The sequence below is a fragment of the Phoxinus phoxinus genome (assembly GCF_949152265.1).
Source record: "Phoxinus phoxinus genome assembly, chromosome: 21".
NCBI lineage: Eukaryota > Metazoa > Chordata > Actinopteri > Cypriniformes > Leuciscidae > Phoxinus > Phoxinus phoxinus.
The window spans coordinates 10,429,698-10,445,931 of NC_136896.1; the positions used below are offsets into that span (position 1 = coordinate 10,429,698).

At 36.3% G+C, this 16,234-nt stretch overlaps 1 protein-coding gene across 4 annotated transcripts; it reads right to left on the reverse strand.

Moving 5' to 3' along the window:
* Window positions 1-490: 490 nt before the first annotated feature.
* Window positions 491-11,921, reverse strand: aldh18a1 (aldehyde dehydrogenase 18 family, member A1). Of its 4 annotated transcripts, none has more exons than XM_079595846.1 (18): window positions 11,763-11,921; window positions 11,093-11,202; window positions 9,290-9,441; window positions 9,031-9,180; window positions 8,385-8,489; window positions 8,145-8,297; window positions 7,544-7,634; window positions 6,608-6,732; window positions 6,365-6,509; window positions 6,191-6,264; window positions 5,924-6,023; window positions 5,607-5,827; window positions 5,235-5,372; window positions 4,276-4,471; window positions 4,043-4,164; window positions 1,906-2,092; window positions 1,550-1,645; window positions 491-1,476 (listed from the first exon to the last, which is right to left on the reverse strand). In XM_079595846.1, exons 2-18 carry the CDS (start codon window positions 11,181-11,183, stop codon window positions 1,280-1,282), a joined length of 2,343 nt encoding a protein of 780 aa, XP_079451972.1. In that variant the 5' UTR covers window positions 11,184-11,202; window positions 11,763-11,921; the 3' UTR covers window positions 491-1,279. The 4 variants fall into 4 exon arrangements, with proteins under 4 accessions (XP_079451972.1, XP_079451971.1, XP_079451969.1 ...); XM_079595845.1 differs by having other exon boundaries at window positions 8,139-8,297; XM_079595843.1 differs by having other exon boundaries at window positions 8,139-8,297; window positions 9,290-9,510; window positions 11,763-11,896.
* Between the last annotated feature and the right edge of the window lie 4,313 nt (window positions 11,922-16,234).

Here is a 16,234-nt window from a genome sequence, read left to right on the forward strand (position 1 = left end):
CTCTTGATGTTTCCCACACTGAACTGCACTTAAGAAAGATTATTAATCAAGTTCAAAATGGCCCCGATACTTGTCGGCTTTATCCCTAAATCTTTTTACAAACATCTTTCAGGTACAAATCAAACTTTCAGGTCTTTATCAGAAGCGTCGAATGTATCCAGAAGCATTTGGAAAGCACAAAAAAAAGAAATTTATTCTACATACAAAAATTGTGAACATCTTCAGAACACTCTTCTCACCATAAGCATCACTATATTGTGGAGCATTATAGTACTTTTAAGTAAACATTACAACGCTTTCTGTAGCAGGACAAAGTCTGTCTGTCCCAGGTACATTTTACAGCAGTAACAGGGAAATATCTAAAGTTTTGCACATTATTTATGATTTAAAGGCAATTAATGTTTTTAAAAAAGGAAAAAGAGAGAAGTAAAGACCAGGAAATTTGTTTTTCCTTTTTTTCTTTTCAATAAAAGCAACTGACGAAACAGAGCAGTGTGAAAATAGTAGTTTCTTGTTTCATTAATAATACAGTTGTATTGTTTCATTAATAATACAGTTGTCTTGTTTCATTAATAATACAGTTGTCTTTTGTATATGACCAGCACTATGCCACATGAAAATGGTTCTTTTTCAGTAAAAATACAGTTTTATTATGTAATGTTGTATATGACCAGCAGTATGCCACATTATGTTCGAAGTTATGTGTACACAATATGCTGTGATTCAGCACAAAGATTTTTAATGCTCTCATTTGTCCCAGGGAATGTCATTTTTAAATTGCTACTGGATTTCAAATAGTAAATATTACATAAATATAACATTGGCAGTTCGGGAAGTCTCTTTTAACTCAGAACTGGGGTGGAATTGTCATTATATTTGCCATGAAACGTTTCGCTACTCAAAGAAACATAATACAACGCACAAATCATAACAAAAATTACAACATGAACAAGAAGATGGATCAAGGCTTTAAGCAAAATCCCTTATCCGTCTGTGTGGCATGACCTTTCATGTGTTTTTTCATAGCTTAAGTTTAACTGGCATGTACTAAGAACAGGATACACTTGACTAAAAGTTGAAGTGAAGTCTCTGCCCCTTGAGACAGTCCAAATTATGGGGAAAACAAAGGAAAATTAGCTATAAAGGCTCTAAAATGTATGGGTTTACAGAACAGCTCTCTATCCACGTATGATTTTCCATGTATTCGTACTTAATCGAAATACATCGCCTGATGGAGTCTTTAATTGGGTTTTAAGTGGGTGAGTTTTACTTCAAGACTCTAGCTGGTGGTTCTGCGTCCAGGAAGAAGCTGCGCCACTGGAAGATTCTCGTGCAGATACGTCATGGTGCCCTGCTCAGAGAAGTCTGCAGCTGTGTGACCTTCGCCTCGTAAGACCCACTTGGTTGTGAGAAGCCCTTCCAACCCCACAGGCCCACGGGCATGAATACGGGCCGTGCTGATGCCAACCTCCGCACCTACAAAGCACCATATTAGGTCATTATTAGGCAATTAAAAGGGAAATAGTTAGTAAAAGAAGAAAAGACCTACCGAGACCAAAACGATATCCATCAGCAAACCGTGAGCTGGCATTCCAGAAGACACAGGCACTATCCAATTGCTGAAGGAACTGCTCTGCTGTTTCCTCTACACATAAATGATGATAATTAATTGATGAAACACATTTAAAAAAAATTGATGTCAATGCATGTATGGAAGCAAGCAACAATCTTTCCACTAGATGTCACTACACCACTGCTTTTTTGTTCACAACACATCAATTTCTTGATATTTTCTTAACTTTAACATTAGCACAGTGTGTAACTTTAATATTAACGCACTAAAGCGTCTAGATTTATGATGCATGATTATCCACCACTAGAGGACAGGTATATGTTCAGCCTTACCATTCTCCGTGACAATAACATCAGTGTGGGAACTGCCGTATTTATGAATGTGATCAACAGCCTCCTGCATACTGTCCACCACCTCGATGCAGCACTCCAGATCCCCGTATTCGGTACGCAGAGATTTCACCTCTGATGGACTGAAGGTCAGGTAGGATGCAAACTTGGGGCCAGCGTGGATCTTCACCTACAGGGGTCAAATCAATAATTTTAAGAAAATGTAGTAATAAACGTAGACTATCATTTTGTAATATGCAGAGAAATAAAAAAGCCTGTTTCCAGAAAAAAAAAACAGTAATAGAGAGATGTACACTACCATTAAAAATATATATTTTTTAAAAAATGAATATGTTTAGTCAGCAAGGACACTTTCAATAGATGTGACAGTAAACACATTTATAATGTTATAAAATAATATTTAAAATAAATGCTGTTGGCACTTTCTATTAAAAAAATGTGCATTCACTAATTTTGCGTGCAAGTTAAATGAGGAACTTTGAATGGAAACATAGCCATTAGCCGCGTTTCCATTACAGATTTGCGCAAATGTTTTGCGCTATTATCTAAATATCGATAAAAAACTATTGCGAAATGACGGCGTTTCCATTAACCGATGTTATGCGACTAAAACGTCCTTTTTTCTCTCGCGATAAGTCATTCCAAAAATCACGGCAGCGGACGTTGGTTTATATAATTTCACAGCCACCGCATTAGACATTATTATTATTAATGGAAGGAGACGTACGTGTTATCCAAGCATTAATGGCAGGGAAAGACCCTTATATTCCAAACGAAATATAAGGAGTTTCTGGGTGTTTCACCCTCATTTCTGCTCTGAGGTTTTGATTGTGGCATTTCTTTGAAGTTTAGAATCCAGTATTCCTATAGGCTAATTATTGTTTATTTTATGAATTTAATAAAGAACTCTGTCTCCTATTCCAAACGATGTAGGCTGCTTTTGTGTCCATTCGTTTTTTTCCTTTTTAAACCCGTAATTGAAAAACGAAAAATAAACGGTTGTCTTTTTAAAACGCAAAGTTGAACACCACAATTTTAATTTAAACTGGCTACACCAACTGCTGCGCAAAAAAGTAAATATCGACGAATTTTCAGATGTTTGTTTAATGACTTTTTCCCCTTTATTAAACATGTAAAATATTCACAAATTAATATGGAAAACATGTTGATTTTACTGGTTTTCTAAGGCCAAATTAGAACCTGGAATTGACATTTTCCCGCAGTGCTGAATAAGAAGAGCCATATTATTAAACTATTGTTTTCTAACTCGGCTAAAAACATCTCCGCTGTTAAGCAGATGCGCTTTTAGAGAGAAATGCTCCTTTCATACGGATTACTTAATCAGAACAAAATGTATAGCTTTCGATTCGAATTTGTTCGTTTTAAAGTGGTCATTTCAAGCTTTAGCTATGCTATAGCCTATGTTTCAGTTCTCGCGCTCCAGTTCAGGGAGATCATGAAAACGCGCCTGATTGTTTTATTTTATTTTACAAAAGCACAACATTTTCTTGTTATTGTTTACACAAATAAAACTAGTTACAAATAATGTATTATTATTTTCTGTATGACCAGAAATTATAGAGTAGGCTATATTAAGTTGTTTCACTGTTAATAGGAAAATGCAAGTGTTCACGCCCGCGCCTCCGTGCCGTAGTGCGCGCTCCACACTCCACACATAGGCTACCCTTAGATATGCGTCAAAATATTGTGTTTATTTGTGATAATCTCAGCTCTGTATTATTATTGTCTAACCCGTATTATGAATGACATTTGACGAATTGCTTTGTTCCTTTTTTGGATAAAAGCCTCATCTAAATATGTAGCCTAGTAAATGTTATAATGATGATAATTATTATTATTTGCGTACACGGACCCCAAACACACCGCGTCTTCTAAGTCAGGTGACTGTAAATGCGCAAAAACTGTTTCCATTGCAGTTTTGCGAAATACTCCTTTTTCGAATTGGCTGAAAAACCTCCTCATGCGAGCGTAAAAACTTTTTTGCGATAAACGAGAGTTTTTGCGAAATTGACGTGTTTCCATTGAGCGTATTTTCAATTCGCAATTTCAATTTGCGCAATTTGAAGGGTAATGGAAACGCGGCTATTGACAGTCTTACATGTTCTGTTCTCAGCATGTCGATGATCTGATCAAACACTGGTGTTCTGAGAAGATCTCGATGCACCAACAGGGTTTCCATGGCGTTGCAGGCGGCAGGGTAGTCACATTTGGAGTCTCGGACTAGAAAGATGAAACATAACTAGTGTAATTTATACCGTTACAAACAATAAAATAAAAAAATCCCACATAGTTACATAATCCACACTAGTAAATCTTCATTGGCAGTCTTACTGATCTTGATGGCTTTGTCAATACTGGCCTCATGGTCCACATAAACATGGCAGATCCCCTCACTATGACCAAGAACAGGGATGCCCTTCGCTGCACGCTGAATATCTCTGACTAGCTGAGAGGAGCCACGGGGAATGATCAGATCAATCATCTTCTCCAGACGGCACAGATCCTCCACCTCTTCACGCGTGCTCACCTGCCACACAATAAAGCATTCTTGAATGACTAATATACATATACAGTTGTAATCAAGATTATTCAACGCCCATTGCATTTTCAGTTGAATTTGGGGAAACCACTTGAAACATTAGTTGTTCTATTTCAATTACTTTTGCTTGATTTGTTCATTGCAAACAGCTGGAATTCTGTAAACTTTGCCAATAAACCTGATTTGCAATGGGAGTTGAATAGTTTTAATTACAACTGTATACATACATACATACACACTATCAATCAGAAGGTCAATATATTTTTTAATTAATACTATTATGTAGCAAGTATGCATTCAATTGTTCAAAAGTTAAAGTAAAGACATTAATAATGTTACATACAAAATCGTATTTCAGAATCCTGAAAACAATGTGTCACGGGTTCCTCAACAGCACAACATTATTAATAATAAATGTTACACTAAAGCTTGAAATAATACTGCTGAAAATTCAGCTTTGCCATCACTGGAATTAATTAAATTTTAAGACAATATATTACAATAGAAAACAGTATTTTTAAATTGTAATACTATTTCAGAATATTTGTTTTTACTTTATTTTTTATTGAATAAATGCAGCCTTGGTGAGCTTGGGGAGGGACTTCTGTTTAAAAAAATATCGTACTAATGCCAAACTTTTGAACAGTAGCGTTGTGTGTGTGTGTGTGTGTGTGTGTGTGTGTGTGTGTGTGTGTGTGTGTGTGTGTGTGTGTGTGTGTGAAAATCTACTGTGCAAAAGTGTTTCATTTACCAGCTGGATGGCGTCTTTCACTCCATGTATGGACAGGGCCTCCTGAGCGAGCTCATGCATAATACGATTTGTGTTTGCTGCCTCTTTGCCACCTTTCAGCAAAAGAGCATTTCCACTTGCAATGGCTAAAGCAGAAACCTGTTGAGATAAACAAAATTTAGTAATTTAGCAGGTTTATAAAAGGTGACTTACAGTACACATACTGGTTTCTCAATCTCAATGGAGCAACCTGGAGCCTTGGCTACTTTTCCGTTTACAGCCCTGATTTTTAAGCACCACCCACTGGCCCAAACATAAACATGCTCACAAACAGGAAAACCAGACCAAAACATAGCATTATTTATGTATAGGCATGCATTTTGTGCACCTGACCTGAGGGAGGCAGTCTGGCCGTGACTCAAAGATGACCAGCAGTACTCCTATGGGGACGGTGATCTGCTCCAGCTCCAGGTTGTTTGCCACACGGGTCCTTCGCAGAACCCTGCCAACGCTGTCCTGAGAGGACACTGCGATCTGGCGCAGACCGATGGACAGACTGTTCAGCTTTGATGATGACAAACTGAGTCGGTTCAGCAAGGCTGGAGACAGACGACCTGTAACATCACAGATAAAAACTGACTGATATGCGACTCCAATCGGGGGAAATTACATAGCACATGGTCTAGAGTGAAGCAATCACTTCCTGTTACCTGTGCTGGCAGCATGCTCCATGTCCTTTTTGTTGGCAGATAAGATCTCGCCTTTCCTCTCGGTGAGGAGATCAGCAAATGCACAGATGATGTCACTTCTCTGTGGACAAACAGAATGATTTGACACAGGTGCTGTGGACATATATGTTAACATGAAAATAACCCAGAATATTTCATTTTAATGCAATGATTCAATGGTTTCTGGGAAAATAGGCACAAATTATTCCAGGCAGTCATTTAAAATAGTGGTTAAATTTTTTAGCAAACCTGTTCTGGTTCAAGGGAAGCAAGTGTCCTGCCAGCAGAGCGAGCCATTTCTGTCTGCTGCTCAACTGTAGGGCCTGTGGATGAAGAAAAGTGGCATCTGAGGACTTTTAACAGATAAGGATAAACAAATCATGTCAGACGAAAACTGATTCAGTAGAACCTGAGATAACTTACCAGCTGGTTTGACCTCTGAGAAGAATGTTCCCAATTTTTTGCCCTCGACAATGTCAGTGATCACATGACCTGTGACTTTGGGGTGTGTACCATTAGCAATGACAACAGAAGTCCCACCTTGGAGAGCCCAGAGGGCAGCTTTCACCTAAAGTTTAGAGAACGCACAGACTGTCATTTTTAGGCATTCATACTATCAAAAGCTACATTGTGTTTCTATATCAGTTTCCCTTTCTGTAATAATACCTTAGCTTCCATTCCTCCAATGCCGACCCTGGACTTTGTGCCATAGGTTATGGAATGCTGGTCCCCAGGGTAAAATGTGTCCAGGAGCTTGGCATCATCTGACCCTGGTGGGCTGTCGTAAAGGCCTAAATAAGTGGCAAAAGAGGACAGAGAGTAAACAGTTGAGTTTAAGAAAGATTTCAACCAAAAATGTATAGCCTGCCATCGTTTACTCAGTCTGGAAAGTTTCAGACCGCACCAATTGCAACCGCATGAAAAAGAGTGACACTCTTAGTCTTTAAAGGTTTCCCTTTAGTGTTAATTGTTGGCTTAATTTTATAGGTCAAAATATTATATTAACTTTTTTATATAATACCATAAGAAATATTAACATACAAGTAGTAATTGTTATGACAGTTTGTAAAATATCCATGATACATTTTTTCAGCATTTATTTGAAATATAAATCTTTAGTAACATTGTGTCTTTTCTATCACATCTGATTCATTTAATGCATCCTTGCTGAATAAAAATATTAATTCCTTTCAAAAAATGTACTGAACTTTTAAATGACCATACAATATCAATATCAATATCAATATATATATATATATATATATATATATATATACACTGCCGTTCAAAAGTTTGGGATCGGTAAGATTTTTTATGTTTTTAAAATAAGTCTCTTCTGCTTGCCAAGGCTGCATTTGTTTATTTAAAAATACAAAAAAGTAATATTGAGAAATATTATGACAATTTAAAATACCTATTTTCTGTTTGTATATATTTAAAATGTAATTTATTCCTGTGATGACCAAGCTGAACTTTCAGCATTATTACTCCAGTCTTTAAACGAAGTTAGTTTTTGTCTGATTTTGTTCGAAATGACTACTGAAGAATTTTAGGGCCTTAACAAGTATGGTACTGATCTAAACTTTCAATCTGAAATCTCACCCTCTACATCGGAGAGAGCGATGAGAAGATCTGCCCTCATCTCCACGGCAAGCCGCGCTGCAAGACTATCGTTATCCTTGATGCTGATAACCTGCAGAATGAAAAAGAGAAATACAGAGCGTGAAAAAATGAGTCTCAAAAGAGCAAATTAGAGAAAATAGCCCTTGTCTTTTAAAACTCACAAAGCAAGACATCATCTCCATATTTTAAGCTCCATTGAGCATTTATCACTAAACTATGACAATAAAATGGGTGTGATGAACAATGACTCAGTCTAGTCTATGAAAAGGCAGAATTCCACATGAAACCACATTAGAAGCCGCAGCCAGTGCATGATAGAGCAAGTGTAGATGAGCTCAGTACTGTGAATGAAAGTAATGTAATGTTAGTTTCTTTCTAATTTCTACAGGAATGGAAAAACCCTCAGGCTGCAACAGTGCAGAAGACAAAGATCAAGCCTCTGTATTGCTCTGCTCTGACTCCCAGCATGCATCTGTAGAGCCCCCTCCCAGCATGCAGTTCCAAAAGGAAGAGGATGAGTGGCAAGGTTGCTGGGAAGTCTCTATCTCCCTATTCATTTTTTCTCTGTACCCACATTTACCCCCTGTAGGTCGCTGTTGGGTTCTGGGGGAGGCACCACAGCATCGTTGGTGTTGATAATGGGAACGATGTTCATACGCAGCAGCTCGTGAAGGGTGCTGTTCAAGTTACGTCTTTTCTGGTCGTCGTGAAAGTCCAGATTTGTTACCAGGATCTGAAGTAACAACAAAAATATGATATAAAATATGAATAAGAGTGTATTTTGAAGTGTCATCATGCATATGTGAGTGTGTGTATGTACCTGGGCTGTACAGGTGCTGTACTGAGTGAACATTGCTTCATACAGAGCCATAAGCCCACTTTGTCCTGCAGCAGCACACGCTCTCGCCTCTAGAACCGGCAGTGCCTGACAGAGGAAACACATTCAACCTTAACTTCTTAAAGTTAAAAGGACAGTTCACTGAGATAAAAAATGCTCGCTTGACGTACGAGAGAACCAGTGAGGTTTGTTCATTTGTTCTCACACATCAGGCAAGTATGGTTGAAGTACAGTTTCATTTACCATATTTGATGTGATCTATTTGTGTGCTATGATCAATGTTTATATGTGAATAAAAGCCTAAATTAAATCCGTTCATCATAAGAAGTGACTGTCTCTTCAGGAGCCTTGCATTAAACCACTTGATTCATATGCATTTTGTTTACGATCTCTTTATGAACATTTTAAAGAATCTAAGTTGGGTGAATGGACTTACAATTAGATTTTTCAATTTAAAAAGTTTGTGTTTAGAAGATGAAAGAAAGTGTTCTCATTTTGAATGAAATGAGAGTGAATATTTGAAACTGAATTTAAATTTTTGGATGAACTAGTACATAACAATATATTTTAGTTTAAAGTGTTTTCATTTTTTACCAAAACATTTTCTAAGAAATGTGTACATCCTCACCATATCTTTGAGCTGATTCTGGCCTGAATGCAGGGCTTGTCTGACGCTCTGTGAGAGAAGAATTTCGTGCCTCAGCCTTTGTTTTCCGAATGCTACAGCGCCACTGGTCACGATCATCATCTCTCGGCCCTGATTCTGAAGCACGGCCACCTTAAACCATCAAAATATTGTGTCATATTGTGTCAACAATTAAATATTGCATAACGCCTTCTTGTTAGTAAAATGTCTTACACGACAGACTTATTAGCAAATCTTTTACCTGTTCTACTATTGAAGCAAGTCGGCCCAAAGCGAGGCCGCACTCGTCGCCGCGGGTTACGACGGCACTCCCCAACTTGACAACGATTCTTTTGGCCTGGCGCAGCTCACTGCGGTGGGCAAATGACTTACCGTGCGCCCGTGCCAGTGGCACTGTAAAAAAAGGCACATTACTCCACTGACGCACAGCATGGAGTGTGAGAAATGGGAAGGAAGAGGGATCTGCATGGGAGAGAGAGCCGGGAAAGAACCCAATGAGGAGTCATGCCATGCAGGAAAGCCGTGAGTGCATGAATGGATTGTGTTAGTGTGCGCTGATTGTATCACCGATGAATATCAGAATAATGGGGAAAATGTGAGAGACAAGAAGAGAAAACAGGAAGTATGAAGTGCATGTCCATAATGTAACAAATGGCATTGTATACTATGAATACCGTTGACAAATTGCTAAATGCATAAATGTAAACAAATGAACACTATGCTGGACCCCTGGTATTCCAGAAAATAAAAAAAAGAGTTAAAGACAGTAAAAGTTATTATTATATTGAATTAAATTATAATATGAAATATATTACTTTAGTGAAACATATAAAAGTTCTGGCCAAATATCAATAAGCTGATAACAATTTTTCATGTTATGGCTGATAATAACATTTTATCCTGATTTTGATTCTGTGAATAAATTAACAATAACATCTCTAAAAACTAAATTCAACTGTTTTAAATGCTACAAGTGTAGAGTAATATACAGTATGAAAAGTTGTTGTTGTTTTATTCTGAGACTAAAAAGATTATTAAATACTTTAAATTAGTTTTACATGGTGGCAAAATGTAATCTAAAATTGAATGTAAAAAAACTTTTTTTGTTTTATTTGTAAAAACAGTGAATCTGAAATCACACCCTTTACATCAAAGAGAGCAAAGCAAAAATGTACTTGAAAACAAATGTAGGTCTCTATGGGATTCCAGAAAATTAAACAAAACATGAAATCAATGTTGACTATATTTTACTTATTAAATATCCCTGGTCTTATTATACAAAATTCATCAATGCTCTCATTATGTTCTCATAATCTATAATAATAATAATAATATACCGTAATAACTTTCTATGCTTCTCTTATGCTGATGTAAACAAAGGCTCATTGGCAGGGAAAAATAATAATAACCAATAATATTATTACAGTTACAACTTTCATGACCCAAACAACTTTCACTGAATCAATTTAAGTCCCGCCCTACCTTAACTTCCAGCTGAATATCATTTTTAACCCTTTAATTTTTAAATTACAGAGGTTAAATAAAAAAAATGTCAGTGCAGTCACAAAACTTATCAGTAATCAAAGTCAAAGCAATCAAATGAAGAGAACAGAAATCTGGGACAAGCCATTCACAAAGCTGTGAGCTTGCAAAGCACAGCTCCCACCAAAGCCCCGCCACATTCTTTATAAAAGAAAATAACATGGTAAAAGGTGCCACATCAGCAAAGCCAGACAGCACAACCAAACGCTGACAGGACAGAACTCAAAGAAGAGCACCGACCCAGTGAATGAGACAGACAGACAGACGTGCTGTAAATTAGCAGCAAGCAAGGGTCATGAAACAAGTACTTGCATCTCCATATTTTAATTACTGACTGATGTCAATAAGAAACAAGGAAGTATACTGATATACTGAACAGTAGTCAGTCAGTGTTGCAAACTTTTCATATTTTTATATGAAAAGTACCCATATACCCTTCATATTTTTCTTTCTTTAAAGAGGTATGGGACACAAGGCACATACATAATACACAAGTACTTACTTTTGCCTTGTGAAGCAGCTCTTCTGAAGGTTTGCAGAGCATTTGGTCTCGCTAAAAGCCGAGAACATGTGAACATCTTCTGGAGATACATGGTGACCAGATCTGTACAACTAAAACATAACCCAGATATTTATATTTCAGATATAAAAAAAACAATTAATCTACTCAATTCACTTAGGCTAGATCTTAGGCAAGTCCCCCCAGATTAATTGTGTGAGATATTATGTGATCAAATGTAAACAAAAGCTTGATCTATAACATGAATTCAATACCCAATAGACCTAGTATGTTCAATTAAAATTCAAAGACAAGTACATCATTGTCCTGAAGGAAATGTTGTCACCAGGGTGTGATGTTTCTTTATTATATTAATACGACATTTAATACGTTTTGTATATACGTATACTGTATAAGATCTAAGTGCATGAAACCTACAATAATATTTAACAATATTAAAAAACAACGAGGTTCAGGAAACCGTTAAAATAATCAGTATAATTAATAAACACGATCAATACAGACATTAAAGAGCAACACGTCTTATTTTTTCAGTAAACTTTCTTTAGAGACACGTTGGCTGATGCAAGAAGGAAGAATGGCCCAGCATTACATTTCTAATAGAAAAGCGACACACAAAAGTATCTTTATGTGTAAATATCATGTTACATACCTCAATCTTCAAAATAAATATTACTTATTTAATTCAAGTTCACTGCCACTGCTGCTCTTCAGTGCCACATCAACTCTCAGCAGCTGCTCTCATGTAATCGGCCATGTTGACGTTCATCCACGTTGATACGCAACGAGCGTACGTACTAAGCTTTACGCCGAGAACGTTACGATTCACAAAAATTTTTACGGTCGCTTGGATACGCCGCTTACCCACAATTTTCGCAGAAAACATTACTGTTTAATTTTTTTAAATAATAATAATAATAAACTTTTAAAATCTCAATAAAGGCCAGAATGCAGTTTTGTCGGTATCGCAACCACAATGTCAAAAGATGTTATATGGGTTTTGGTTTGGGTTTGGGCCATGGGTTTGAATCATAATCTCCAGCACTAGAGGGCAGCGTGTAAACATCAGGATAGGCTACACTTATATCAGACGGGTCATCTGCATTCCAAGGGCCGGACATGGACAATGAACCATTCTTAATGCTGATATTTTGCATAGGTTTTTTTTTTTTTTTTGTCTTTAGTGGGTTGGTGGCCCAGTTCTTCCTCCAGCACGTATAGGCTACAGCCGTATCTGAAAAATTAAAATTCTGTCATCATTTACTCACCCTAATGTTGTTCCAAACCTGTATGAGTTTCTTTCTTCTGTTGAACACAAAAGAAGATATTGAAGAATGTTGGTAACCAGACAGTTCACGGCATGGCCATTGACTCTAGTATTTTTTTCCTACTATGGAAGTCAATGGGTATACTAACAGTCAACGGTCTGAATATTCAAAATATTTTATATTTTGTTCACCAGAAGAAAGAAACTCATACAGGTTTGGAACAACATGAGGGTAAGTCAATGATGACAGCATTTTCATTTTTTGGCTGAACTATCCCTTTAAATAGGCCTGTGCTGTAGTCTACTGTATTCTAATCTAGACTCCATAGGTGGTACTAAAATGGCAATTATTTATATTGTAAAGTGATCTATAAATTGTTTTGCTTGAGTTGAAGCTGCTTCATCGAGCCCCTCTTCAGTGGACAGCAAGCCAAATAAGTTTAACCTAATATCTTAAAGATTTTATGGGCAAACAAACTCTTATTAATGAATATTAATGTAGTAGAACAATGCTCTGGTCAATGCAATTCACCTTTAATAAGTTTATAGCAAAATATATTAACAGGATATAAATAGCTAGTGAAACATTGAGAAAGAAAAACATAAAACATAATAAATAAATATTAATATATTGATGATCTCAGACAATATTGTAATTAAATACACCTGACTTGATTTCCATATTTCATGTGAGTTTGAAACATATGATTGGGACATGAAAATATGCATAACAGATATGATCCATAAGGCCTCACGCATGTATCAGGACTCAATTAAAGGAGTAACGTTACATCATCGACATGGACACCTTAGACAACACAATCCAGATGTTCGGACATGTTTTATTTATTTTCCACATTCCACAGTCTCTTAGTTAAAAGCTTTGATCCCATGACTAAATCTGAGACAAGTCCCAGAGTGAAACACCTGGCTGGCACAACTTTGTCAGTTTAGACAGAACCTATCTGACTATGAAAACCTAGGGCCAGTTGCATAAACTTTACTTAGCCACTATGCCTGAAGAACTTGAACAACTAACGTTAGCAGTTAACCATGATGCAGGAATAATCGGTCCTACTTTTACAATTCAAACTGACTGTACGATCTATCCAGTAAGTTAACGTTAGCGGTTTTTGGCACGGGCGAGGGCGGCATCTTTTCATGAAACATAGGGGGCTGGGGGCGACAAAAAAAAATCCTTTCCAGGCGCAGCGAGATGAAAGATCATTGATGGGTGTTTTTCTCTTCTCCGTAAATAAATCAGCAAGCGTTTTTTGGTGGTGGACATCCATTAGCTATTAAATTTCTTTGTCGTTGTGGAGAGCGCAGTGCATGGTTGCATAGCAACGACAGACGCCACGGGAAATTCGGAACGAATTTTACTATTAATAATAAAAGATAAGCTAATGTGCATTGTAAATGTCAGTAATTTATCTTTTTTTGACTCATTCTTTTTATAAAAAATGATTTAAAGGCTGAAATATGTGAGGTTTCTCTTTTTATAAAACCTTTTTTTTGTCAAAACGTTATTTGAACTCAATCTGGCCATCATTTTTAATTGTATTATTTTAATGTTTATGTAAACAAAAAATGCATACATGATGCTAATTTTATTAGTTATTTGCTAGTTTTCGACATAAAACTTGTTGAATTGATTTCATTGTGTAGTAGCCTAGCTAGCCTACTTTTTGAACAGGATTCTGTGATAACCGTGATAATTTTTGTCACTATAATCATGAAATTAAATGTTCATGCCATTTCATAGTGATCAACTAAAAGCAACTATAATGTTTTTACAGCCTATAATATGCAAAGTAGCTTACAATTTTCTTTTAAAATAAATAAATCTCTGATTCTGTTCTTTTAAGGCTGACTTATACAGGCCTACAAAAACTAGTTGAGGTCTAAAACAGTTTGGATAGTTGTTAATATAAGAGTTATGAGACATTATTTAAGATATTTAAGTATTGTATTACATGAGTAGCTCTCGGGCACTTCCATTTTTAAAAAGTAGCCTAGCTATCAAATTAAAAAAGTTGGAGACCCCTAGAGCAATTTAGTTTGCCCTGTTCATGTGTCATGTTCTGGTTCATTGTATGATTATGCACATGCAGGTGTTCCTTGTTAGTTATTAGTCAAGTCAAGTCATTGTTTTTGTACACATTTATGCTAAATAAAAAACATGACACTACAAAACCAAAAACCATGCATGCTACACAACATTTTTATGGAACTTTTGACTTAAAACAAATATGACCTCATAACTTCATATGTCTTGAAGAAAAAAGTAGATGACTAATGTTTACAGTAAGACTGGTCTAAGCAGTTTATGCAACTGCACGCTGATTTTAAAGGCAATAAATATCATGTTATTTTCCCCATTAATGCAGTTGTAGAAGTGAATTGATGGATGAATTTGTAAAGTGGGCAATATGGGCCATGCATGATTAGCCTAAAAAAATGCAAAAGCACTGAACAGCTCCTTAATGTAACTAAACTGTTTAAAACCTATTTCAGAGTACCACTCACAACACACAGAAATAATCTAATTCACAATAGCTAATTATTCACATTATGCACTTTTATCTATATAAATTAAATGAGAATGACATCAGTGCTGAATGTGTTCTTTAAATAAAGACTTCATATGTGCTGAAAAAAAACAAAAAAACAGGAGCAACAGGACCATCTGCATTTTTCCCTCATTCTGAAAGAAATGCGAATAGAGTTTTGAGTTTTGTCATGAAACATTGCTGTTCTTCAGCATTTGTGATGAGCTTAAAATAAATGTATTAATTGAAAATCAATATAACTGACTGGGTGCAAACTTATTGTCCAAGTTGTGTACCACAAATGTTCCCTTTAATGTGTAGCAGGAAACCTTTTTGAAGGGAAGAGAGTTTCTCATGTGTGAAGCAGATGGTTGACATCATTACTAAACAGCCATTAGTGAGCCTGCTGGATCTGAGTCACCATTTGCAAAGTTTACAAAGTTTTCAGTTTACGTTTTGAAGATCGGTTAGTGCCATTAGTTCATAATGTTCATAATGTTTAGTTCACACTTCAAACCATGGCATGAATTGATATACACAGATATGTACAGAAATGGTTGGATACACTTTTGACCCAGCTTAAACCACATATCAACAACAATCATTGATGATGTCTTGAAAAGTATCAATGTGTGAGGAACTCCGTGTTATTCAGGTTCTTTGGGAGGCCATTATAGGATGTGGGGTCAGAGAATGACTGAAAAGCACAGGGTTTTGTTTTTTTAAATGGGAAGGTCACAGATAAAGTTTATGTTTTCCACCTCAGTAACATTGAATAGTCTAGTCTTTGTTCTGAGGATGCCATTAATAGGCGCTCCCTTTCAAAGGTTTCATATGAACACATCTGCTATTTTTTTTTCTAATCAGATATTTCGGTCCAATTACATTGTTCCAAAAAAAAAAAAAAAAAACACATGGAAACAAGATGAGGCACTTGATTATGTTGTTACCATCCAAATACAGGGGATATAAACATACACCAGGAAACAGCTTTCTGGAAGTTTAATTGAAAGAATATGCTGTTTAAGTCTGTTTCGGGGCCCCGGGAAGTCATTCAGACGATGCATTTTCTTTTGAGGAAAGTCATATAGAGACTGAACTTCCAAAAGTAATGTATTATGCATTTGGTATCACAGAGGTCCTTTCTGTGTTCTAAATTTAAAAGGGCAACTATAGTTTCCACTTAGAGACCATGTTCAATGCATTTCCACTGTTGTGAAATTGCCTCAAAGACTTGTATTGTTCTAAACATATTCTAAATATGTCATGCTAACTTAAAAAAAAAACCCTATAACTGCATATTAT

Excerpts from the sequence above, each read along its gene's own strand:
- aldh18a1 (XM_079595843.1), bottom strand. The coding sequence starts at position 11,183 with ATGTATCTCCAGAAGATGTTCACATGTTCTCGGCTTTTAGCGAGACCA. Across the intron at positions 5,828-5,923 it reads GGAGCATGCTGCCAGCACAG|GTCGTCTGTCTCCAGCCTTG; the intron begins GTAACAGGAAGT and ends GTGATGTTACAG. Across the intron at positions 1,646-1,905 it reads TGTTATTGTCACGGAGAATG|AGGAAACAGCAGAGCAGTTC; the intron begins GTAAGGCTGAAC and ends ATTTATGTGTAG.